At 27.7% G+C, this 26,491-nt stretch overlaps 2 protein-coding genes and 2 pseudogenes across 2 annotated transcripts in view; 2 read left to right on the forward strand and 2 right to left on the reverse strand.

Annotated features, from left to right (window-relative positions):
• Positions 1–26,491, forward strand: part of LOC145187257 (alpha- and gamma-adaptin-binding protein p34-like) — a 91,670-nt gene that overhangs the window by 51,853 nt on the left and 13,326 nt on the right. The window lies entirely within an intron of this gene.
• Positions 229–25,511, forward strand: LOC145187255 (large subunit GTPase 1 homolog). Its single transcript, XM_090090815.1, has 18 exons — positions 229–398; positions 539–665; positions 4,514–4,634; positions 5,616–5,702; positions 5,793–5,879; positions 6,534–6,594; positions 6,775–6,857; positions 8,064–8,151; positions 8,475–8,696; positions 10,544–10,645; positions 11,188–11,331; positions 15,245–15,368; positions 15,477–15,556; positions 15,715–15,849; positions 24,354–24,395; positions 24,477–24,622; positions 25,189–25,229; positions 25,437–25,511. Exons 1-17 carry the CDS (start codon positions 291–293, stop codon positions 25,193–25,195), a joined length of 1,764 nt encoding a protein of 587 aa, XP_089946941.1. The 5' UTR covers positions 229–290; the 3' UTR covers positions 25,196–25,229; positions 25,437–25,511.
• On the reverse strand, positions 12,848–14,664 carry LOC149893025 (uncharacterized; annotated as a pseudogene).
• On the reverse strand, positions 18,996–21,427 carry LOC145182647 (uncharacterized; annotated as a pseudogene).

Below are 26,491 nucleotides of genomic sequence, written 5' to 3' on the forward strand. Positions count from 1 at the left end.
TAAAAAAAATTAGGAGAAAAAAAAAAAGTGCTTTATTAGGTTTTGAGCTTGGTAAATACTTTAAGAAAAAAACTTTTTAAAAAAAGGTTTATGTTCTTAAAAAAAAAAAAAAAAAAAAGTTTTAGAAAAAAAAAAGAACTAATTAGAGAGCATATTTATTTCTAACCCTTATTATGTTTTAAACTTTCAATTGCTTTTAAATGATATTTTTTTGTTTATTTAATATTGTTATGTTTGTTTCTATTATAATTTTAAATGTTTAATAAAAAGATTAAAACTACATATTTCAAATGGGGAAAAAAAAAGCATCAAACATAAGAAATGCAGACTTAGGGCGCTCACTTATAAAAGAGAAAAATGCTGAACGACGCGGACATGGTTTGAAAGCTACTAGTTGGGTATAAGCTTTATGATGGTGATGATTGATTGATGATTGAGTAATGATTGACTAATGATTAATGGTGATGATTGATTGATAATGATTAGTAAAGGGGAGGAGGAGTACAACATGATCTGTAGTTTGATTTATCTTCTTTAGCTCCACACCAGTGGTGTGCAGGATGGATATGACTGGAACAGACTAAACCTGCAATCGGTCACTGAGCAAAACACACTAGAAGAGTTTCTAGAGACAGCTGAAATGGCTGGTGTAGAGTTTAAAGCAGGTTTTAAATGTGTTTCTTTTTTTAGAATATTTGAAAGAAAATCTTGTTCTTTTCATTTAGACAAGCTTTTTTTAAAGTTACATCATGTTATGTCTTTGTGATTTCTGCAAGCATTATTAGGAATTATACATTAAGATACAACATGTTAAACTAAACCAACTAGAAGATTTTTATTTTTAATACATGTACATCAAATTATTGGTTAAAACTGTTCATATCTACTAATATTTACTTACAACATTTGCATCAAATAGTTGGTAAAAACTTTTTCTACCAATCTTTATTTAAAAATAAATAATTAAATAAAAATGTTATGTAATTGAATAAAAGTTATTTTTTATAGATGTATAGATGTAGTTGGATAGAACCTCAACATGGTTGTTATGTTAAGTAGAAATGCAATTTTTTTTGTTGCTGAAAATGATAGTCTAGAACGCGTACATGCATGATATGCAGGGTTCTACCATGGCACTCTTGAGTAATTTTTTTATTGAGGTCATATGACCATGCTCCTTTTTCTAATATCAATTAAAAATGATAAGTTCATTCTGTTGTATAAACATACCCTGTTCAAGTTTGAGCTGTTTTAATGCAGAGTGCAAATGTGTAGATTAAGTTGAAAACTACTCTAACTTTATCTAATTTCTCTTTTAGGTTTAAAAGTGTAAGTTGAAGAAAAGCAATTTGCAACTTAAGATGGTTTCATCAGAATGTATTTTTTAATATGATCAACAGGAAAAAGTAATAAGTGGAGGAAAATTTATGGATTAATTCAGTATTTTCTCCAAGCATCATTAGGAATGATACATATCATGTTGAGCTAAAGCACAGACTAGAAATTTATCTTCTTTTCATATCACATTCCAGATGTTTTTCTTCATGTCCTTTATCTTAAATTTAACTTTTGTCAACATTTTCAAATTTAAAGTGCATACTCCAATGATCTGAACCCCTGGTCAGTTGGGATAAGTTGAAAGAAATCCAGTAAAACTTAAGTCAGGACAAATCTCCAAGATCATTTGAGGTATATAAGTTGAACAATCTTGCATTTGCAAAAGCCAAAAGAAGCTGCAGTAAATATTTGTTATGGTTTATTTCAAGATAGATCTCAAAAGATATAAAAAATAACAAGTCTCTGTCCTTACCAAGCCTATACAAGTTTTAATTACAAAATTTTTCAACCAAACACTTGGTTTTGCAGTTAAAATTCACTTTCATTATGGTTTTAGAGAAATCATTGACCTCCTAGCAGCCATAGGTACATAGCAAAATATAATTTTTGTCTACATCATATTGCAAGTGTAAAACTGATAAACAGTATACAAATGAGAGTATGAAGATTGACACACATGTTGCAATGGAGACTGATAATGCATGAATATTTAATGGATGCAATTACATTCTATATTGAAATAGTTTATTAGGACAAAAGCTTTTTGATGCCAAAATGCATATGTCCTATTAAACATTGTCTAGAATAATAATGACCCTTGGGATTTTTGAAATATTTCAAGAACGACTTAATTGATTTTGATAATTTTTTTTTATTGTTTTAAAGAAAATTTATCTCCAAATACAGTAAAGCTTTTAGAAAACATAAAATTTGAGCTGATCATAAGATTTTCAAAATTTAGTGCAAAAGCTTCACATGAGCTTTTGGATAACAGTTTTTATAAAAAATTGTAATACCACACCCCCATATTCATGTTTTTTTTTAACAAAATTAATTCCATTTAACTACATTTCTTGAGTAATGTCAAGATTCAAGATTAGGCCAGAAGATAGACAGATCATCATGCTTTTGGAGCATAGGTAAGTGTTGCTTTTTTGAATATTCTTTCATGTAAACTTTGAAGCTTGTGTTTCTATTCATGAAACACGAGCTTCAAAGTTTTGAAACTACATGAAAAGATAGCTTGCCAAACCATGAATTTCTTGCCAAATTTTCTGGTTTTTTAATGTCAGACTTTGTTCCTTTTAGGATTGTTTAAAACTGCTGGCCTGGCAGCATTGAATTTTTGCAGTAATTTTCATCATCCATTATAATGCACTTTCTTGACGTAGTTTTCATGTTTTTAGGCTTTACTGAATTATTGTTGGGATTTAAGTCACTTTTCCAAAATAAGTTTTCTCACTTCTAAAAACATTTTCTTTGTTTAGAATATACATAAAACAACCTTTATATTATTTGATAGAAAGATAAACTTGCTTTAAAACAATAAAAAAAGTTATCAAAATTGATTAAGTGATGCCAAGGTGATACCCAGCATGTTACGCAGTCTAAACTATCACTTTTAGCAAAAAACTTGCATTTTTTCCTAATTTGATGTTTTTGTCCTAATTTTAATTTCCTATTTTAAATAATAAAATTAAGCTATTCAAATTGTGTATGAGGTCATTGAATAATTTTTTTTTATATTCTTTCTTACAGTACTTGCAAGACTAATATGAAAATAAATATTGCTTTTTGTCCTCTTTTCTGTTAATTGAAATTTTGTTACTTTTTGCTAATCAGCAAATATTTTTTTCAAGAAATGGTCAACATGATACCAATAGCTGGTTTTAAATTTTTGATTTTCTTTAAAAGAAAAACTGGGTGTTCATAATAATATTTCACACGTCTCTTTCTCTGTAAAAATTTTTAACATTTCATGTTTAATATATTCATGGCATTTATCTTACTGAAGCTTAAATTTATCTTTTTAAATTTTTATTAAAAAATAGTTATACTACATTTTCTTTTATTACCTACAGATCATTAAAGTTCATATTTCTTATGAGAAGATTTTTTACAGTATTATCTTAAGTCTATGTTTATGGTATTTGTTCATATTTCATATCAAAATTTTTTACAGTATTATCTTGTGTCTGGGTTTGTGGTATTTGATATAAACAATTTATTAAACTCTTTCAGCTGTTGGACTATGTTAAGTAGCAGCTCAAATTCATTAAAGATTTCAAAAAGTTTTTTTTTTTTTGGTATAATTATCTAATGTCAGCATAATAATTGTTATAGTTACAGTTATAATTAATCAGTTCTTTTAAATAAGTATTAATTTTACTGTATAATCAAACTACTTTGAGGAGGTGTCAACTTTTGGCAGAGCTTTATAAACTTCAACTTTAGGAATTTAAAATAGTCTCTGATTGTCTCTAGTCAGCTGATCACACAGAAACTCTATAACTGCTTGGTGGTTTTGATAAAAATACACTACCAGTATTTGTCAAGAACAGTCTTTTATCCCTTTATAGATAGGACCAAGTTTACTTTGGTCTTAAATAAACCTCTATCTGTATTGAAGTCCAAGTCAGCCAGTCATTGTAGGCTATAGAACATTAGGTTTAACAGTGGTACTCTAAATCATTTGTTTGACTTTTTGTATTATTTTTCAGTGTGTTACTAGAAGATATTAACTGCTGTAGTTGATATCAAACAAAAATTAATTACTGCAGTAATTAGTTTTTGGTTAATATCCATTACTGCAGTATTTAACACAATGAAATAAATGCAAAAATATCAATACCATGAAAAAATTCTGCTTAATTACTCTCTTTTCCTCCAGAACTTTCATCAAACATCTTCATCAAAAAATACAAAACTTTGTTGTTATTTGAGTTGCTTTTGTAACAGGGTCTCAAATCAAGCCAACCAAGTTATGCATTCAAAAGTATGTCAAGATCTAATGATCTTAAGATACTTTTGTCTTTTTACGTTAAAAACTGATTGAAAGACATGAGCAAAATTGTAACATGATACACACACTGTGTATTTTTTTAATAAGAGTAAAGTTGTTTTTACATGAAAATGTTTTTTCTTTAAAATGTTATTATTTTAAAATTAATCTTAGAGAAGTTGAATATAAAGATTGTTGGTACTGGTACTGTTACTGGAGTGCTGGGAGAATCAGAAAAAGCTAGAATAAAAAAGCTGCAGGAAGAAAATTGCAAGTTTGTTACAATACCACGTCGGTGAGTACTTTTTTCTCATATTGGTGTGATATTTGCATAAATCAAGTAATGTAATTGAAATAAAATGCTCTGAAAAAAAAATTACAAAAAGCTTTAATTTGAACCAACATATAGTGAATTAAATCTTAAAGTCATACAAATAGTCTTTAAGTGAAAAGGAAACATGGAAATGCAGGCAACCACTCACCAACTAAGAGAGAACTAGTCCATATGATCATAAGGCTCCTCAAATTAAACTGTTGACTTTACATATTGTATCATGTGATCAAATATCACAACAGAACTATTGATGAAACTTTAAACAGATCCAGTATGTAAATTTTACGCAATATGTCAACCCAATACGTCTTTAAGTATATATATTACAAATATGGCAGAAAACATTTCATTAGTAAACTTCTTACACTTGTGTTATGAAGAGTTGATAATTTGTGACCTCATCAACTTTGACTGCAGATTTGTAACAGAATGAATGCCTCCAAAAATAACTTCTTCGTTAGAAACCATAATAGTTATATTACATTCTAGCCAGAATGGGATGATGAGAAATGAATCAAATTGGTTTTATAACAAAGAGTATAAATATGTTAAACTGTCCAGATCTTCAAACTATTGAGAAGTAATTACCCATTGTCATACAAAAACTGCTCATAAAATGTTGGAAAAAATGAAATTTTCATTCTGAAAATTTCATTTTTCCTAACTCCATGTGCTGTCAACAGTCTGATGAGTACCATCAAAAGAAAAGAAACTTAAACACCAACCATGAGTGGTTATTTTGTTTGTTAGTGTTAATGAAGCCTTGTTTAATACTTTTCATATAATATACAGCTTTTTAAAGCTTAAAAAAAGTGACAAAATTTTGCTTAGCTTCTTTTTTTTAGGTTTAAAGTGAATTTATTGAAAATGAATGATAAAATAAAAACTGTTTCTTAAACTTTACTGATTGAAACTATATAAAGAAATTTTTTAAGTTTTTAGGCCTGCCTGGGATGAAACTACATCTCCAGAACAACTGGCTCTAAAAGAGAGAGAGGCATTTCTTAATTGGAGAAGAACTTTGTCTCTGTAATGTATTCTACAGTTCATATTTTCTTTCTTGTTTTAAAGAAAGTTCAAAATAATATTGCTAAACTAATAAACTTTTTTCTCGATTAGTTTACAAGAAGAAAAAGGTCTATTATTAACACCATATGAAAAAAATCTTGATGTGTGGAGACAGTTATGGAGAGTAGTTGAACGAAGGTGACATTAAAGCTAAAGTTTTATTTTGATTTATGCTGATTCTGTATAAAATGTGTTTTGAAATTCTTAAAAAATATTATCTAACTGGTAAAAAATTTTTAAAAAATATTGCATGACTATTAAAAAAATTACAAGTTTTTGAAAGTTAAATTGTTTAAATGGTTTACATATTGAAAATATTTTTACATATTTTTAACATGTAAACCATGACATCTTTTATTAAGCCATTACATCTTTTATTAAGCCATTACATCTTTTATTAAGCCATTACATCTTTTATTAAGCCATTACATCTTTTATTAAGCCATTACTTCTATTTTTAGGCCATTACTTCTATTTTTAGGCCATTACATCTTTTATTAAGCCATTACATCTTTTATTAAGCCATTACATCTTTTATTAAGTCATTACATCTTTTATTAAGCCATTACATCTTTTATTAAGCCATTACATCTTTTATTAAGCCATTACATCTTTTATTAAGCCATTGCATCTTTTATTAAGCCATTACATCTTTTATTATGCCATTACATCTTTTATTACATTTAATTTTTAATAAGTAAACCATTTAACTTATTTAACACTTTAACATATTTTTTGCTTTATTCAACTTTATAGCTACAGTTAAGTTACATAGTTTTTTTTTTCTTTTAGCGATGTTGTATGCCAAATAGTAGATGCCAGAAATCCACTTTTGTATAAAACTGATGATTTGGTGAATCCATATGTTTTTATTATATGAAAATGATTTTTACTAAACGTAAAAAAATCATTAAAAGTTATAACTGAACTTGATTAATTTTGAAATAATTCTAAATGAAAAGTAAATAAACTTGAATTGTTATTTTGTTGCAACATTAAATATCTTTTTTTATTTTTTGTGTTGCAACATTAGGAGAGCTATGTAAAAGAAGTAAATCCATCAAAAAAATTTCTCATACTTGTCAATAAAGCTGATTACTTGACAAAGAAACAGAGGTGACTATATTGTGTGTGTTTTAATCACTGTGTTTTAAATCAGGATTTAAAAATTATTATCGTTTAATGATTATTTAGTAATATTTGTTGGAAAAGCTGCAATAACTTTTTAAAACCTTTAGCCTAAAATTGACAAAGATTCAGAAGTATCATTTAATGTGTTCTTATTTTCTTCATTTTACAGTTACATTTTACGTAAACAAAATATTGAACATTTTTCCTCTTGTTACATTTTTTAAACAAAGTGTAGCTGTTATATAGAACATGATTACTTAAACTTTAAAAATTTACCCTACCATTTAGCACAAGAGATCCTAATAAACAGTATGATTAAAGTAAATAGATAAAAAAGTTTTAATCATTTATAGTTTACTAAAAAACATGTTAACCTGATAGTGAGTAACTTAAAAGTGATTTTTTTTTTCTGGCTTCATTGAAATTAAAAATTCAAACCTTTTTCTAACTAGAATTAATGTTAGTATTTTTAAAAATCTTTAGGTGGATCAAACTTAGAATTTTAGCAAACAAAGTTAACAAGTAATTGCAATAATTTCCAGCAAGGATATTTTGTCAAACTTTTTTTGAAATCAAACTTTAGTTTAAAAATGTAAATGTTGCTTGATGGGTAGTGTAGAAAATTAGCTAATTTTTACTTAATCTAAATGTTGTTAATATTATAACTCTTGTTTGATCTCTGATAGTTCAGAAAGAAGTGACAATGAAAATGATAATGCAAAAAAAAAAAATTGTTATATTTTGTCTGGCAAATGTAAATTTTCACTCACAAATACTTGGATTTGCAAGTCTTCAAAGTAATAGTTTGATTCTTGTGTAGCAATCATGTGGTCAATTTAAGTATTTAAAAACAAAGCCAAAAGTATAAAACACATAAATAAAAAGCGCTTTGTCACAATCATTTGACCTGTGAAAAATTCAGTAAACAAAGTGAAAAAAAAAATTTTTAATGTAAATGAAAAGGTTTATTATTACACATGTATGAATATAAGAAATATCAAAGTTTAATTTACTTTATTTCCAAACTCAATTAATCATATTATAGAATGACCACTGTTTATTTACAGCCCTTTAAACTCAACCATAAAGTGAAATATCATCTAACCAAGGTTAATAATCTAACAGAAAATTTTAACATGAGTGATACTTGTCTGTTATATGTACAAAGTATTTCTTAATTATAATATGTAGGAATTACTGGTTAAGTTACTTCAAAATGATTAATACAAAAGTGATATTTTGGTCAGCTCTTGAAGAAATTGAGTCGAAAGTTAACAAGGTATAGGTCATTTTCAACTTTGTTTTTGCAAGATTTGTTTTTGCAAGATTTGTTATTTTGCTGTTTCTTAGCGAAACTTGCTTTTACCTATGTGTTTTATCTCCAGAAATTCTTTAACTAGTAATAAATCCTTAAATATATTTAAACCATAAATATTTCAGTGAACATCAGTTTATTTTTATAAAAAGTGTAAATTGTTGTCATAACATGCTTTACTGGTTTGAAAGAACTGCTTGATATGAGTTGTTTCTTTGTTTTGTAAATATCTTTAAAAAAATCTTATAAAAAATTATATCAAAGTTGTGATTAGTTAATTTTTTTAGGAATGTACCAAAGAATCACCTGAAATATATAAAGATAATCAATCATTGGATGAAATGATCTTTGAAACTGATAGTTTTAAAAAGAATGAAAATGATACAAAAGATTTGTTAAAAGATTCTGATGACTTATTTAGGACAAGTCAACTGATCTCATATTTCAAAACTTTCAAAAAAGTTGTTGATGGTTCTTTACACCATGAGAATTATGTCACAATTGGTTTGGTGAGTCTTGTTGCACAAAATACTTGTTGTTTTTAAAATTAGCGATAATGTAACTACCAAGTTGTACATATGACAAAACATGTGACAAGTTTTCATTTGCTCTTTTTAGAAGCTCATGTATTTACTAATGATACCAAAGATTTTTGTAAAAATTTATACATTTTAACAAAAGAAATTAAACACTTTGTAATGTAATCATGAAAAAAGGAAATGAAACAAAATAAAGTTAATTGTTTTCTTTTCCTTTCTTTTTAAAAAAAGATTGATAAAAATGAAAAATAAGTTTAAACTTAATTCTTAGTATTGTATTCTTAAAAGTGAACAGCAAAGTAGTTAATAACCATATCAATTAAATGATATTCAAACAAAGCAGAAAAAGATGAAAAAGCAAAAAGATTAAATGAGCTTCAATTAGAATCAAAGTTTAGCACACTTTAGATTTAAGTTGCATTTTCTTTCAATGTAAAATAAGAAAAAATAAGTATTTTTAGTTATCTTAAAATCAAAATTTATTTAATATATTTAGATTATGAGCAAAAATATACACATAGATATATACACATACATCTGTATACATACATATATATGCATATACATGCTCTAAGTAAACTTTTGAAAAATTAGGTTGCTTAAAAGGTTGGCATATTTGAAATGAAAATAAATTTTAAGGCAGTGTAATCCTTGGCTTTTGTGGGATGGAGCTCTATGTTGCTGGAATTTATGTTCAGGTTCTTTACCAAAAAAACATTTTTAGTTGGAGGCAAATAGTTTTCAAGCATCTCTATCTATGCTGATCTATTTAGCCATTGCATAATTGGAGCTCAGAATCATGTAATGCAAGTTCAGGTGCCTACCAAGCCACTTCTTCTTTGTAATTGTGGGGCAAGAAATTGATTACAAAACATTTAATTACAGTGTGTTTGGACAATTATTCTATTCTATTAATGGTGCAGTATGATTTATCTATGGCATTCTTTTTTACTCATAATTAGTCATTCTAGAGAATTCTCTGAAAATTTTTATTAATTTTGTTTGGTTTGTTGGTTTTCTGGCAGAATACCTTTTGGTTGATGTATTTCTGTTTAAAATATGTCTTTATGTGTTTCACAACAGCAAATTAAGTGCAATCTCTATTTCCAAGAACTTAGAATTTTTTTCTTGCAATTCTATAATTACTATTATTGTTGATGTTACTTTTTGAATTGGGATACCCAGAACATTTTTTTCCACAGTATTACAAGATTTTTTAGCTTTTTGAATGATTCTCAATGCACATGAACAGAATTTGAGAGTGAGATTTTTTTTTGAGTTTTTCACTGCTATTGAAACTACTGAGAACTACTGAGAGCTACTGAGATGTATAAAATAAAAAACTGAAATAGAAAAAAGAATTTTATCTCCTGAAAATTAAATTTAAAGAAAAATATCGCAATTTAAGTGTACTAAATTTGTGCAGTTTGTTATGAAAAGGAGTTTAAAACTGCTTCATCAGTAGTTATTATGAATTTTAACTAAGTAAATCATAACATCTTTTAATGGTTGATGAGGATGTATTTGAATTAGTTACTAGTTACTAATTCAAATACATCCTCATCAAACCAAAATACATGCTTGTCAAACCAAATAACAAGGTCACTAAACTAAAGTACATGCTGCCCATACCAAACCAAAATTCAATGAAAACTGTCATAAACATCACTTTAAATAAGGTTGATATACAACACTTTGAATCTAAAAACAAAAAAGTATATAATTTTATTAATATGTATAATAAACATTTTAGTGTTGTATTAAGTTATTTTTTTATATTATATCTAAGAATATACCCTTGGTTTTACATCATTCAGGTTGGCTATCCAAACGTTGGTAAAAGTTCTACAATAAATGCATTACTTCGTGAAAAAAAGACAGCTGTCTCAGCAACACCAGGAAAAACAAAACACTTTCAAGTAATGAATACAAAAAGGTTTACTGTTTTAAGTGAAATTTTTAGGCAATAATTTTTTTCATCAATTTTTTTAAGTCTACAATTTGTTTAAAATATGCTACTACCATTGTTCTTGTTTTTGCACACAAAAAGTAATTAGTTTTTGTTCATAAATATTTCTAAAAAAGAAAATAAGATTATTGCATTCATTTCTGAATGCAATAATTTAATTTTCTTTTTTAAAAGTATTTGTAAAAAAAATTGATATGATTTTATTATTTTATTTAAAATTGCTTATTTTTGACAGTTAAAATAGAGAAGTTGAAAAAATTAATATATTGATAATTTACAAATAATTGAAATAAAATATGGAATATTGAAATTAAGCTTTAAATACTTTATATCATAGTTTATACTTTTAAATGTTTGTTCTGTACTTTATATTTTTCATAATATTGTGAAGGTCTTTAAATTTTTTATTTTCGTGGCTTACAATAACCATATTCCCTTAAGTTTTATATATCAGATAATTAATTGTAAGACTATTTGAAAACATTGTTTTAGACTCACTTCTTGGATGAATCATTATGTTTATGTGACTGTCCTGGTCTTGTTTTTCCTACATTTATCTCCTCAAAAGCTGACATGGTTTTGAATGGAATACTGCCAATTGATCAGCTGCGTGATTATGTTACACCTACTACTATTGTATCTTTTTAATGTTTTTTTGTTAGTGAATTTCTAAAATTTTAATTATTTTTTTCAAACTTTATTGGAATTATGCAAATGCAAATTTTTCAACATATGTCAAAGTAGACATGGTCACAAATCAAAGGGGTATTTTTCCTTTTTACATTGGCACTCAATAACCTTGATAAATCTTGTAAGGAAAGTGAGTGGTGCGAGTTTACAGCTTTACATCAATTAACACCTTCAAAGAATATACTTTTAGATTTTAGATAAATAGCAACACATACTTTGGAGTTCTCTTTTTGAGAGAATCCTTGAGTTGTCATGTTTTTTAAATGTTTTGTTCAAGAGAGTATTTCTATCCAATACTTTCATTTAATTCAGAGCTACAGCTACTTGTGTTGAATTAGTTGCAGTTTAACAAAATGAGTAAGTTATCATATAATCAAACACTTTAATAGTTCGCTAGAGCCTTCAATAGTTTTTTTTACAGAATTTAACAAGTTGTGACCTGCAATAATAGATAATTAGTGTGGCTAGTAGTTAATTTAATTCACAAATTACTGATTGCTTTTCATATCATAATAACATTTCCTGTGCAATAGGGCATCCTGTACTTTTCAGCTTTCATTATTAAGGTTAGCCCTAAGGATTTTTTTGCCTTAAGGTACACATTAAGGATGAAGATGTATAACTTCATCAAAATAAAAGTAATATTTGCAAAAACAGACCTTAATTTTAACTCAAACAGGGAGTGGGAGAGCATATATCTCCGTACTGATGGTATAAAAAACAATTTTTTTTTTTCACCAAATTGGATGTCAATAAATATTGACTTTCTTGGGAAATTTGGTGTGGTGCATAAGATTCCCTTCATTCCATATGTATAGTTGTCAGGTTTCATAAATGACTATTCTAAAATGCGATATCACGATTTTGAAATCTTACAAACAAAAATTAAATTCATTTCTCTATCTCCATAATTTATTCTGTTATAGGCACTAAAAATGACTAAAATAAATGCTAAAATGAATAGGTCTCTCTTAATATTAAAAAGAGGCATTTTCACTCTATTTTCTGCTCTTGTTTCTGCTCAGATAAAACCATCTCTTCTCTCAAAACCAAAAACTGTTTCAGAAGCTGCAGTTGCTAAAAAAACTAATTATTTTAAAAGCTATTTTCATGACAGTAAATATTTCTTAAATTTTTATTAAAATATATTGTTACACAAAAGTAAAAGTGGTTTTACCTCCATAACTGCCCTCTCAATTCCTTGTGTGTAAACAAAAAATATAAAACTACCATAGGACACTCCAGGAAGTTTTCTAGATCATTATTGTTCTTTTGAGAGGTTAAAATGGGTTCATAGACTTCTTTCTATGTTGTAAGGTCAGCCGATGTGGTTGCATGCAAGTTTGAATTGTAATAAGATTTCAGAATGAGAATACCATGCTGAAGATCTCACAAATTTTTCAATTATTTTCTGTACATTTTCATCTTAAAGTTTGATAAGGGTAAGTTGGTTCAATGTGTGTCATGGTCTCAACCACATAGGTAAGTAAACTGACAGAAGAAACTTAACAACTAGTTCTAAGTTTTTTAGTTCATCTCCCTCTAACCCATGTTTATATACCTACAATAAAAGTAAGAAAGAACCTGTGTTGAGCCACCTTAAATGAGCTATAGTGCCTGGTTTTTGGTTTGCCAAACTTTCAGTAAGATTTCCTTAAATTACTGTCTGTCATATTTTATAGGCATATTTCTGATCTGAAAATAACTTATTTACTATTTCTTCACATATTGAAGAAATAGTAAATAAGTTATTTTCAGATCAGAAATATGCCTATAAAATATAGACTTGAAATTGTAATTTCTTTCCGTTTCAGTCACCTTGGAAAACATCTTCCCTAGAGTTTCAGAAAACCCTGTCTTTGAAGTTGTCTTACCATCAAGGTCTTCTATTAAATGTCAAAGGAAAATATTAGCTGCACTAACTTTCTTTCTAATTTAACCTCTAAACAATTGATAACACATTGATTATGACCTGTGTTTGTAGTTTTGCTTTCACAACAGATGAACTTTGACAGATGACCAGTGAAATATTTAATTTGCAATTTGTTCACCAATTTAATCTTTGATTTTTTGGGTATTTCTTCTTTGGTTAAATGATGAAGATATTTATCATACTAATTAGTCAAAGTGTAGTGATCATCCTCTTTAACTTGAGAATAAAATTTTTTAGTTTCCTTATTAAATGTGAATATATTGGTTTTGTCACTTTTTTGATCAAAGAGAATACAAGAAACATTCAGACTCAAATATATTCTCTCCAATAATCTGACACTGACATAACTTTATCTTTGGCTCTATGCACTTTATTTTTGTCAAGCAATAAAAAAAGAGCTGGTTCTGGAACAATTTTAGCCTCCACCAAATCCTTTAAATACCTTGAAGTAATTGCAGCAGCAGTGTTTGAAACTTCACATCTAATTTTCTTTTTGCTACATTTTTTCAAAAACTCATATGTTCTTTTCAAATGGCTCTAATTTAACATTTTCCTATGACCTTTCCTTTGTCCTTCTTCAGATACTGTTTTTTTTTTTTTTTTTTTGCTCTCTTGCCTTTTGTTTCTTTATAATCTCTTTATGATCTTTCTATCCTATCAGAACTTGAGCTTTCTCCCCTTCTGTTTTCCCCCTCTTTTGTTATCTGCACTTGAATAAATTCCAACTCCATTAAGAGAACCCTTGCTAATTTTTCACATGTACAGATGTGAACTTCTCTTTTGCATCCCAGACAATTTGATTCATTACAGAAAAGAATAGAATATTTACAGTTAGTTATATCAAGCAGTTGTGATTATTTCATTGTGATATACATCAATTATTGTCTTTATTATGTTGTCAATTTCTTCCTTTTTTGTTGGCCTTTTTCTGCAAATCCTGTGTAATAATATACACTTTCTTTTGATCTTTCTGTCAATGGACTTATCTGTAAAAATTACTGGTGATAAAAAGTCTGAGTTTGCTTTTGGCCATTATTTAACAACTTCCAATCTAGTCTCCTTAAGCAAATCATCCAATAGATAGATTTTCTTTTTTGATAACTCTTTAATTAGCTTTACAAAGAATAGCACCAAGAGTTGGTAGCTTAGATGGCATGAAATCTTTTCCTTTCCCTGAAAATAAAATATAATCATTATGTTATATTATAAATGATAATTTTTTTGTAAGAAAATGTTAATAATAATATTAAAATAATATATTGTTAAAACATCATTTATAATATTTAGATATTACTATAATATATTTACTTAAAAAAATTGTATATATTACCAAGTAAATCAGACATAGCTGTGTTTGTCTTTTTTCTTGTTTTCATACTGTTTCATACTCATTGTTAAATATCTGTTTTACTTAAAATGATTACTTAAAAATATGAAAAGTATATACATATATGGATATATCAAAACCTTATGTTAAAATATTTTTATTTATTTACTCTCTTCTAATAATTTGTTTTGTGTTTGTTAAAAAATATATATACTTTATTAAGAAGTATAATGGTTTTTTATTGCTTTTGCAAGAATTTTACTTTCACCTAAAGTTAATTTTTACAGATAAAGACTTTATAATATTAATTTTTTTTTAACAGATTCTACATTTATATACTTTTAAGCAAAAAAATACTTCAGGCAAAAAATGATGATTTTTGAAAAAAGCATGATGCCCTATTATTTAACCTGTAAGTATTCAACAAGTGAAACAAAACTTAAATGGCATCAAATAAGACTAGTGTATTGGACTGAAATAGTACCTTTTACTTCCAAAGTTATACTAATAGTTATAAAATATAATTATACTATAATGATAATAATTTTTGTGATTTTTTTTTTAAAAAAATGTTAGCAACATTTCTTTAATAGCAATAGCTTGCACAATTAATACCTCGTGTTATTATTGAAAACATCTATGGAATTAACATTCCTAAGCCAGCAGAGGGTGAAGATCCAAATAGGCCACCTACAGCTGAGGAGCTGCTTTCTAGTTACGGAAGTAAGCAAAACTTTGATTTCTTTGAATATTAAACTGTGACCAATTTTCCACTTTACTATTTTGTCCTTGCCAATCATTAGAGAGGCTTTCCCTGGTTATTTAATTTAGAAATGCGAGGTTTCATGACTGCAAATGGTCTTCCAGATTGTCCAAGAACATCACGTTATATTTTAAAAGATTTTATAAATGTAAACTCTTCTTCTTTATTCTTTTTTTTTTTTTTTTTTTTTTTTGATTAGTTAACAATTCAATGCAATTTACTTCTGTTTTTCTGTTCTTATTGTAGATTTTTACTTACTACAGTATGTTCTTTAGTCTTGAATCTTTATTTACTTGTACTATTTAGGGTAAGTTGCTTTACTGCTATCCTCCTCCTGGTGTGTCACATGAGGGGTATGAGCCTTGTGTGATGAGTGAGAAAGTTCAGCAAAAAGTAATTGCCAGAGAGGAGAAAAATAAAAAGTTACAAAGCAAACAACAGGTTTCTTTTTTTTTGATATATCTTTAAAACTAAAGTAAAATTCTTTTTTAACAAATATTTTTGGTGTTACACAAGTTGATTTTCTCTGTTGTATTGATTTATTGTTGGTTAATCAATATTGATTGATATTACTGATTGTTTGATCAATATTATTCATAAATCACCAACATACATATATACAAAAAACTAATTATTAAGTTTGTACTACAATAATGATATATTTGCTCTACTTATAATACACTGCATTAAGCACTCTAACTGGAAATATTAACATAGTTTCTACACTACATATATATATATATATATATACACACACACACGCGCGCGCGTACACACACACACACTGCAGGCCAAAAGTTTCCGAACACTTGATACTTTTATATAAAAAGCTAAAATCTATCCTGTATCATTACTCTTAAGAGTTTGGTCTTGTTAAAGTTATTTATTTATAGAAACATGAAGTAAATGTTTATAATATAATAATAGCCAACTAAAATGATTAACAATATTTAGTTTTGTTTAGTTTTCATTTGGTATTAATGACGGTTGCATTAAAAAGTCTTCAAAAAAATTTTAAAATTTTATAATTCAACTATTTAATTAAAAATAAGGGTAAAAACCTTCTTTAACAGTGGCAAAACGTTCTAAAATAATGACATTACATAAAGAAAGTTATTCAGTTTGTAAAATTTGCAAAAAATTAAAAGTTGGCAGAAGTACTATACAAGATACCATCAAATGATGGAAAGAAACAGGCATTTTTGAAGACAAAAAAAGATCTGGTAAACCACAGAAGACAACAAAGGCTTTAATAGGAATCATTCAAAACAACTTCAGGCTTTAATAGGAATCATTCAAAATGTAATTCATTAACCACTATGAAACGACGTCTTAGACAAAGACTTTCTGGCCGTATAGCAGTCAGGAAACCATTGCTACGGAAATCTTTTTACGGAAATCTGTAACCTTTTCTTTTTATTCGAAATAAAAAGAAAAGGTTACAATAGGCTACAGACCACCAAAATTAGAGAGAAGAAGACTGGGGAAAAGTTCTATGGACCAACGAGTCCAAACTTGAACTGTTTGGGCAAAGACGTAGAATTTACATCAGAAGAACAACAAAAGAAAAAATGATCCCAGAGTGTTTAGTGCCAACAATCAAGCATGGTGGTAGGTCATTTATGGTATGGGAATGTTTTTCATCAGCTGGTGTAGTTGACCTAGTTAAAATTGAGGGTATTATGAAAAAAGAACAATATAAAAGAATTCTAGAAAACAATGCTATTCCTTCTGGCTTAAGAACTATTGGTCGTGGTTTTGTTTTTATGCAGGACAATGACCCTAAACACACCTCAAAATTATGTAAGAACTACATAAAGGAACAAGAGGATAATGATGTCCTCAAAAACATGACCTGGCCAGCTCAATCACCAGATTTGAACTCAATAGAGTTACTGTGGGAAGAATTGGACAGAAAGGTCAGACAAAAATGCCCAACATCCAAAGAGCACCTGTGGCAGATATTAGAAGAATCTTGGTTATCAATTACACCTAAAATAATAAATAAATTAACAAATAGGATGCCACGGATCGCAAAAAAAGTGATAAAAACTTGTGGGTTATTTTTTGACGAAAAGACAGTTTAATAATAATAGTGTTGTTAGTATTTTTTTATTTCATTTTTTGTCTTTTTTTTTTCCTTAAATAGTAACTATATGTATCTTTTATAAAATAAATATGATACTTGAATTTTTTTGAAATAATTATTGGAGTTTTAATAAAAAATTAAACAAATTTCAAGTGTACGGAAACTTTTGGCCTGCAGTGTATATGTATATATTAGGGTAGGTCGATTTTACCCCCGGCCCATTGCGTAAAGTTGCAGTAGTTGGAGGTTGTTGAAATGAGATTCCTCAAAAAATTTCAGCGATTTTCAATGAAAAATGGTTTGCGGATTTAATTTTAAAGGTTATTGTGATTGTACGAAAAAAGCTATAAAAAGCGCGATAAGCAGAAATTAAAATTTTCAATTGTGAGATTATGTTAAAAAGTTTTCTAAATACCTTGGTTATAATTTATGACTAAATTTATAAAAAGTTGTTTATCTAATTTAGTAACTTTTTGAATTTATTCAAAAATATCATCATATGAATGGGAATGTCCTTTTGACATATATGCTTGACGCATCTTTCTGCTAAGCAATTTTGTCAAGATGCAGCTGTGCCAATTTTCAAGCCAGTAAAAGTAATGGGATGCTTCCGATACTAGTTTAACAGTTCGCTATATACTCAGGGAGTGAGATGGGAAGTCCGGAATATCTGGCTTAACAGAATTGTCTATGAAGTATTGAATTTCTTGAAATGTAAAATGTTGCGTAGTTAGAGGTTCCATAACGTCTGGAGCAGTTATGTCAATCAACTTATACCAATGATTGGCATTAAAATTTATTGCAGGAATTTTTTTCAATTCGTTTTGAAAACTGCTCAAGTTCATTCTGTAAATGTGTCACATGATAGAGCCAAAAATATTTATCCTCAAAAATATCACCGAAATATTTCATAACCGAACAATTTAGAACCGAAAAGTAGGCGTTCTCTGATTCAACCAAATCCTAAATTTAAATTTAGAACCGAATATGAGAAATTTATTACACAACCGAAAATATTCACGAAAAAAATTAGAACCAAAATAATTTTAATCGAATTTTTGATCGAAATGTCATAAATGTATTTAGAACCGAAAAAACTTCGATCAAAAGTCATAATTGATTTTAGAACCGAAATTCATTGAAAAGGTTTACAATCGAAAGTTCTAGCACCGAATTATTTTAGTTTTACCATATCGGAGGCAAAAACCCTTTAATTTCCTATTTTTTAACGATAGATTTTTTGTGTTTTTTAAGCCAACTAAAAGAAATTGGAACTTACCTGGGTTAGCAACCATCGAGTTTAATTGAAACCAATTGGTGGTATTGGTTAAATTAATGCATTGATAAAGTTGAAGGAATTCCTTCATTATTTTATCCGAAGGTTGCATATTAAAATCACCAATTAGAATATAATATATATTCTAATTGGTGATTTACATATGTATATATATGATCTATATATAATTTACAATAGTAAATAATCAAACAGTTCCTCCAACTAAGACACAAAAAGATTTTAAAAGTTTTCAATTTCTGAACAACAAATTGGACATCTTTTTTTTCTGTCATTTGCAAGGATATCTGAACACCGAAGACAGATACAAAAGTGTCTACATGGCAGAACAACAACTTCTAAAGGAAGTGCAAGGCATATCTTGCACAATGTCTCAGCAGGCCTGGTCTCTTGTTGATAATCCTGAACATTCTCTTGTGGATTTTCGTCCTAAAATTAAATTTCGTCCTAAAATTTCAAAAATGAAATTAGATAAAAACATTCTAATGGTACCTTACAATATAAAAATTATACTACAGCAAATTTTATGTTTTCATCCGAAAACATAAAATTTGCTGTAGTATAATAATAATGTTGTCTAATCACCCTATCCGAGGTATTAAAATATTTAACTGAAACGTTTACTACACCAAATTATTTCATTTTCAGAATTACTTTATAATGTGCATGAGTTTTGACAATTTATTTTACCTGCTCTTGTTCTGTATCTCCCATTGATGTGAGTTTGATGTCATTAAAGAAGAAAGCTGAAGCATTAAGAAACTTTGTTGGAGTCCACTCTCCTGTGGAAAGTTTTTCTTCATAACTTTGTAATCGTTCAAAAGATCGAACTCTCTCTCTTCTTTGTCCTCTTCGAGATTGATTACCATTTTGTGATTGGTTGAGTTCCAGTTCTGCATTCAGGATTATCTAAAAATTTATTAAAAAAATCTTTTGATGCATTTTTATTATAAGAAATTCAAACAAACAGAGATTGAAAGTGCAAATGCAATAAAGATTACATATATATCATCAAAATGTTATTAAGGGCAGATATGAGAAAGTTGTCACAAATAAATCATCATAATCACACTTTCAAGCTGTTTCAAAATATGAGCAAATGGTTTGATTTGTAAAATATTTGTTAGCACAAATTTAAATAGTGCAATTGTGAAATTATGATAGCTAATTTATATGTTGATTTGCACCTATCAGAAGAGATCCTAATACCTTAATGGATTACAAAATAAATCTAGTTACTTTGTTATGAGTTTAATCAATGGAATTTAGCCTGTACAATATTCATTCAAATATGGCAATGCCTGATGATATATATCGTCTAGAAACCTCCAGAAGCTAGGGTGAGCAGTCATGCATCTATTCATTTTTGAATGCAGTGCTTCCGAGACATTGTTGGTTCTGAATTGAAGTCCATGCACAGAAAAAAAAGCTGGGGTTTGTGTTGTCATCCAATACTTCTCAAAGTAATACAAAAACTTTCTCATTTTTTCACGAGTTTCAATGTTAGCGAATTGACTCATCTCTGTTTTGAGTAAATCTACTTCTGCTCTGATGAGAACACTAGGCAAGAGGCACATGGCAACGAATTTCCGGCCCCACCTCCTAATTGCAGGGTTGTTGATGTACTCAGATTGAAGACCAACGGCTTTGATTTTTCTCAAAATTGCCTGGCCATAATGGAACTGGCAACCAGTCAATCTTATTTCAGGAAAGAAGACCTTCAAGGCACTGCCTATTGCTGCTTCATAGTCAGCCATAGAAATTCGCGGTTGAAACTCACTTGAAAGTTCCTTAATTTTTCTAAATATGGTGATGTAAATACCTTCTTTTCTCCCAGTCATAAGTACATGAAATACAGGAAAGATAATGTCACAATGCACAATGGAGATATTTAGTAGTTGACCTCCTTAAAAGATGCTAGGAACAACGCGAAATGTTGCATCAATAAAAATAATTGTAGAGCCTGAAAAAAACGAAAAAATTTATAAGAGTACTGAAAAATATTACAAAAATAGAATATTCTGAGCAAGCTAAGGTTAAAAGATGTTGAATGAACTTCTAAAAAAGTTTCACAAAAAGTCATCAATTTTGAGCTAAATTACTGTGCTACCTGAGAGTATTTGTAGTAGTTCTGATGAACAAAACAGTATGGCCAACTGGTCTTCAAATGTGATGATTCCCTTCAGAATGTTGGTAAATGGATTTGGTTCAGATATTGCCAATACTGCTTCTTCTACGCTGTTGGGATTTGCATTATACTGAGTTTTTCTTGCACCACGAAGTATCTGTTCACATTTTAAGTAGGATAAAGAACTTTTAACATTTTCAGGACAGTCTTGAATAATTTCCATGTAAACCTGGCGTAATGGAATTTCTGTAGTTGCAGCTTTCAGTCTCATTTTTTCCAGTGCTTCCAAATGGCTAAAATCTTCTGTTTTGGAATCACAAGTGTGGCCTCGTATTGTCTCAAGTAAATCACTTCCTTCGCGTATTTTTGCAGTTCCAACACACAATTGATAGTTTTTGCATTTTAAATAAATGTAACTGTTGTGATTCTTGTTTTTTACATAGCAATTATTCCCAGCTATGTAGAGGAATGAATTTCTTCTTTCACCTTCAACTTTTTGATATTCCATTCTATTGTTATTATTCCACCAACTACGAGATATTTTTGAAAATAAACAAAGTTATTTTTCAATTTGTTATGTTAGACTGTATTTCAAACAGCAAGCGCTTTAAACTTATATTACAAAAGTATAAAAGTATAAAACTTATAAAATTTATAAACGCTAAAATAATTCGGTGCTAGAAATTTCGATTGTAAACCTTTTCAATGAATTTCGGTTCTAAAATCATTAATGACTTTCGATCGAAAATTCGATCAAAATTTTTTCGGTTCTAAAATCATTAATGACTTTCTATCGAAAATTCGATCGAAGTTTTTTTGGTTCTAAATACATTTATGACATTTCGATCGAAAATTCGATTGAAATTATTTCGGTTCTAATTTTTTTCGTGAATATTTTCAGTTGTGTAATAATTTTCTCATATTCGGTTCTAAATTGAAATTTAGGATTCGGTTGAATCATAGGACGCCTTCTGTAAATATAAAATTGTGATCAATACTGCGTTATGATTGTGTTTAAAAGAACAATAAGATAATTTTTTTTAGTTACTAAGTCAGTTAAATAACTTAGAAAGATACCTTTGTTTAAGAGTCAGTATTGATTGAAAAGCATGATTTCGGATCTTGTTACCATCATCTTTAATCATGGCATAGAGAATGTTTTCAGGTCTTATGCAGAATGCATTATTTTTAATGTTCTGCTTCACAATATGTATCATATCATTAAATGGGAGAATATTTAGTCGAGCGGTAGCAGAAAAAAGAAGACGAGGAGAGTCGTGCAGCTTGGATGATGTCCTTATTTCAAAACATGCTGAAGCATAAACTTAAACAATAAAGTAGACTAGTTTTTTTAAAGACTGGTTTGGTTGATTGTCTCATGTACATAAACAAAGAATGCGAATAGCTAGAGTCTAAAAATCCAATGATTATATATAATATACCCTTTTGCAAATGTAAATATATAACCATTTAGAACTCAAAATTACTTACCTTGATAATTTTCTGTTTAATAAACTTTGTTATTAATTGTTGCATCATTGTTTGTATGTATTTATGTATGTATGTATGTATGTATGTATGTATGTATGTATGTATGTATGTATGTATGTATGTATGTATGTATGTATGTATGTATGTATGTATGTATGTATGTATGTATGCATGTATGTATGTAGAATCAAATCATTATTGAACCTACTTCTCCTACATATGTAATCATTGGATTTTTAGATAAATATTTAAAATTAACTAATAAAATTGAAACTCATACTTTGTAAAAAAAATTTATTTATTTAAACAAAACATCAAATCAATATTATAATGGCTTGATTATTATAATGACTTGATTAGTCTTGTTCTACTTCTTATTGCCAGTAATGTGTGAACTCACTGTCCTACTTTTGCCTTGAATTATTAGCAATTCAGTCAACTATAAAAAAATCAACATAATAAAGATTAAATTGCAATTTTATGCTTAACTAAATTTTTTTTTGAGTATCACCTTTGAACAATAATGCAGGCTCTATATAGTTATTACCCCTTTAGTTGTGCTCCTATCCAGTATAAAGTCCAGATCAGAGAGAAAGTAACCAACCATATCTTTTTTTTTTTAAGAAATGACTTATGATAGGTTATATCTCTCATATGGGCCAGGAGGCAGGTTGGAGGGGCACTGGTTTCCAATAACGCTATTCAACCCTGATAATTGAAAAATAAGGTTGTTAAAAAATGCTGCCATTTTTGTTGTGAACATGACAAGTTTCTAATGTTTACATTTTTATAAAGCTAGATCTAATGGCCTTATTTGCTGTTAATATCAGATCAATACAAAGTGTTAGAAAAATTTACGAGCTATCCCCAAATGGCTGAAAATGGAACTTTTTAGTCAAGTGGACTATATATTTTTAGATAAAACTGATTTCTAAAATGTAACAAGCTGCTTATATTTTGTCCATTTGTTGCAGACGATTGTAGATAATCAGAAAACTAACATGTAAGGACTTGTTGATGAATAGAAAAATACTACGGTTAACTTCATTTTGCCTTTTTTTAGGATTTTTCAGAATTTTTCCAAAGTTGAGGAGGCTGCAGTTTTTTTCTAACATGATACAAGCTAATGAAAATCACTATTTTTAAGACAGAAGTATCTAGAAAATAGTTCTAGAAAAAATGAGCCACTTGTTGAAAGTTAGAAAAAAGTTATAAGGCCTTAAAGTTGTCTGTTTTTACCATTCGAGGAACCAAGGGGGGCTACCTGAGAGTGTTTTTAAGGCTATAATTTCTAAACCGTTGCACTTGGAACTCTGAAATTGCACATTTGACCTATTTACACTGTGTAGATAATGATATGTAAAAATCAGGAAAATCAGAGATGGTGCCCCACAAAGTTTTCTTGAAATTGGTTGAAATATAATGATCTGACCCAGGTGTAATATAATTTTCGGCATTTTTTTATTGTTGATAATATTTGTAATTCTTGTTGAAGCTTTTGTTTACTATTTTATATTTATCTGTTTATTCATTTAACAATTGCCAGATGCGATAATTTTGATTGGCTGCTGTAACTTAACAAACATTTTAATTGGTTGCATTATATATTCAAAACAAGATATTTTGAAACAAGATGCTTGTTTGGAATTTAAAATTTCAAAGATTGAAATTCCAAATATTTTAGAAACTTACAAATTTAGGTCATTGAAAACTTTAAATACAAATCTGCAAGATGTATTTGATACAGTATTCCTGAAATTTGGTGGAGTTGTTGTTATACCCTAGTTACAGTAACTGCAACTTTACTCAATTTGATATATTCAAAAAAAAATGGTTAAATCGACCTACCCTAATATATATATATATATATATATATATATATATGTATATATATATATATATATATATATATATATATATATATATTTGTAATTTTTTTTTAGTCACATTGTATTAGCCATATTGATGAGGAATTCTTTTCAGAAGTAAGTTTTTTTTATTCTTTTAGAGACAATCTCCTTTGTAGATTATGTTTTTATTTAAACTGTTTCTTATTTTCATTTTAGAAGACTCCTGGCTTTGGCTTCAAAGCTCCTATTTCATTGTTACCTAATGCAGCTAACAGTGAACAATATCTTCCTTTAAATAAGTCTTGGAAAAAACATGGTAATAAAAATAAGAAAGAAAAGCTAAGAAGAATTCATGATAAGCAGTAAATGGAAGTTTTATAAGAACATTTTTTCAAATAAGTTGTAACTTTTTTTGCTTTTATGTTGAATAAAATATCAATTGTTAAAAGTTCTTTTGATTTTACATGATTTTTTTTAATAGTCATTCTTTGAACCTTTGTTTCTGCCATTTTTAGCAATTCCCAAGAGTATTTTCAATGTATAAGCTTGTTATTACTTTAAGAGTGTTGTTAATAAAATACTTGATCAATATCTATAGTACATTTTTAATATTTGAAAAGTGTAAATTAACTAAAATTAACTAAACACTTAGTGTTGAATAGTAAAGTGCTATATGTAGAGTATTTATGTATGAGTAGAGTTTTATTGCTTGTTTATCATATTTATTATAAAATTAATTATGAAGTTGTTAACTATACAATACCATACTCCAAATATCTTGACTGCAATTACTTCTATGAGTATAGTTTATCTAGTCTCTTTTACTTGTAAGATAGGGCATAGTAAGGCTTCTCAATATGTACTGAGTTAACTTAATTAGTTTATATCAATATGAGGTAGTTAAAAGTGTTTTAAAATATTTTTTTAGGAACTAATCATGTTAAATTTATATACAACATAAACGTAATGGTAAAAAAGTTTCATGATTTTGTTCTTTTTTTTTTATGCAAATTTTTTCTTAAAATGCTTGATTAACATAAATCTTTCATTTCATTTATTTATTAAATTTTTCATTTCCTTTATTTATTTTCCTTTATTTATTTTTTTATGTAAATTTTTTTGTTTTTCTATTTTTTTTATTTTAAGCTTAATTTTATGTCTTATATTTTGTTTTAGAATAAGAGAAAACTCCCAGAAAAAAGAGTTTCATGTTGTAGTGATCTTGCAGATGGTGATCTTGCAGATTGCAAGTAGTTGCCAAATTTTTATTCTTCCTTGGATTTTTAATTAAAGAATTTATGATTAAAAAAAAACATAGAATTGAATTTTAAAAATTCTCCAATAAAAATGTTTTATGAAATAAAGTTGAAATTAAATTTTTTTGTAACCTTTTATTTTTTAGTTTTTTAATACTATACCATAATGTGTATTGACATGTAAATATCTACTTATATTTTTTTCTCACAGGAAAAAAAATAAAGAAGTTGATAGTGAGGAGGATTTACCTTCTATATTTCCAATAACAAAGTCTAAAAGTAAAAGTTTTTTAAAAATCTGAAAAGATCTTTAAAGGTTATTTAAGAGTTGATGATTTAAGCATTCTGTAATAATTGCTTTTTATGCATGAATCTTTTCTTTTTAATGTTTTATATTTTTCCTCTTTTTAAGCCTGTAATTTAGAAAATTGTTCTAATAGTTTTTTTATTTTTCAGATGGATTTTCTAAAGGTGAAGTCATATTTGTAAAGTTTAAAAAGTACCCTTACTGGCCTGCTGTTGTAAGATTATTAACTATTAAATTTACAACTCTAATAATAGTTTTTACAAATTATTAACTTTTTCTGTGTTTTCTTTGCTAGTTTTGTAAGAATGCATCTCGAACAAAAGGCACAAGTCTGCATGCGTATGTTCATTTCTTTGAAGTTGCAACTGAGAACTGCAAAAATCTGTAACCTTTTACAAATTTTGCATTTAAAAGTTTTAAAGCATAATATACTTTTTAAATACTTTATAAAATTATAGTGTTGTGTGAAGTTTAAATAGTTATAAATTAGTATGAGGTTTAAAATTTATTTTAAAAATTGTACTTTTTTTTATAGTTTTAATCTGAAAATTTCTATCTTTTAGAATAAAAGTTCCTATAAAAAATATTAAATATTTTAATTGTTCTGATCGAGAAGAGATAATAGTAAGTGAAGATTCAAATAAAATTTAATTGATTTAAAAAAAAAA

This window comes from Hydra viridissima, unplaced genomic scaffold (genome assembly GCF_058129835.1).
Source record: "Hydra viridissima isolate aposymbiotic clone 2 unplaced genomic scaffold, HvirCarnegie_v1 scaffold_1, whole genome shotgun sequence".
Taxonomy (NCBI): Eukaryota; Metazoa; Cnidaria; class Hydrozoa; order Anthoathecata; family Hydridae; genus Hydra; species Hydra viridissima.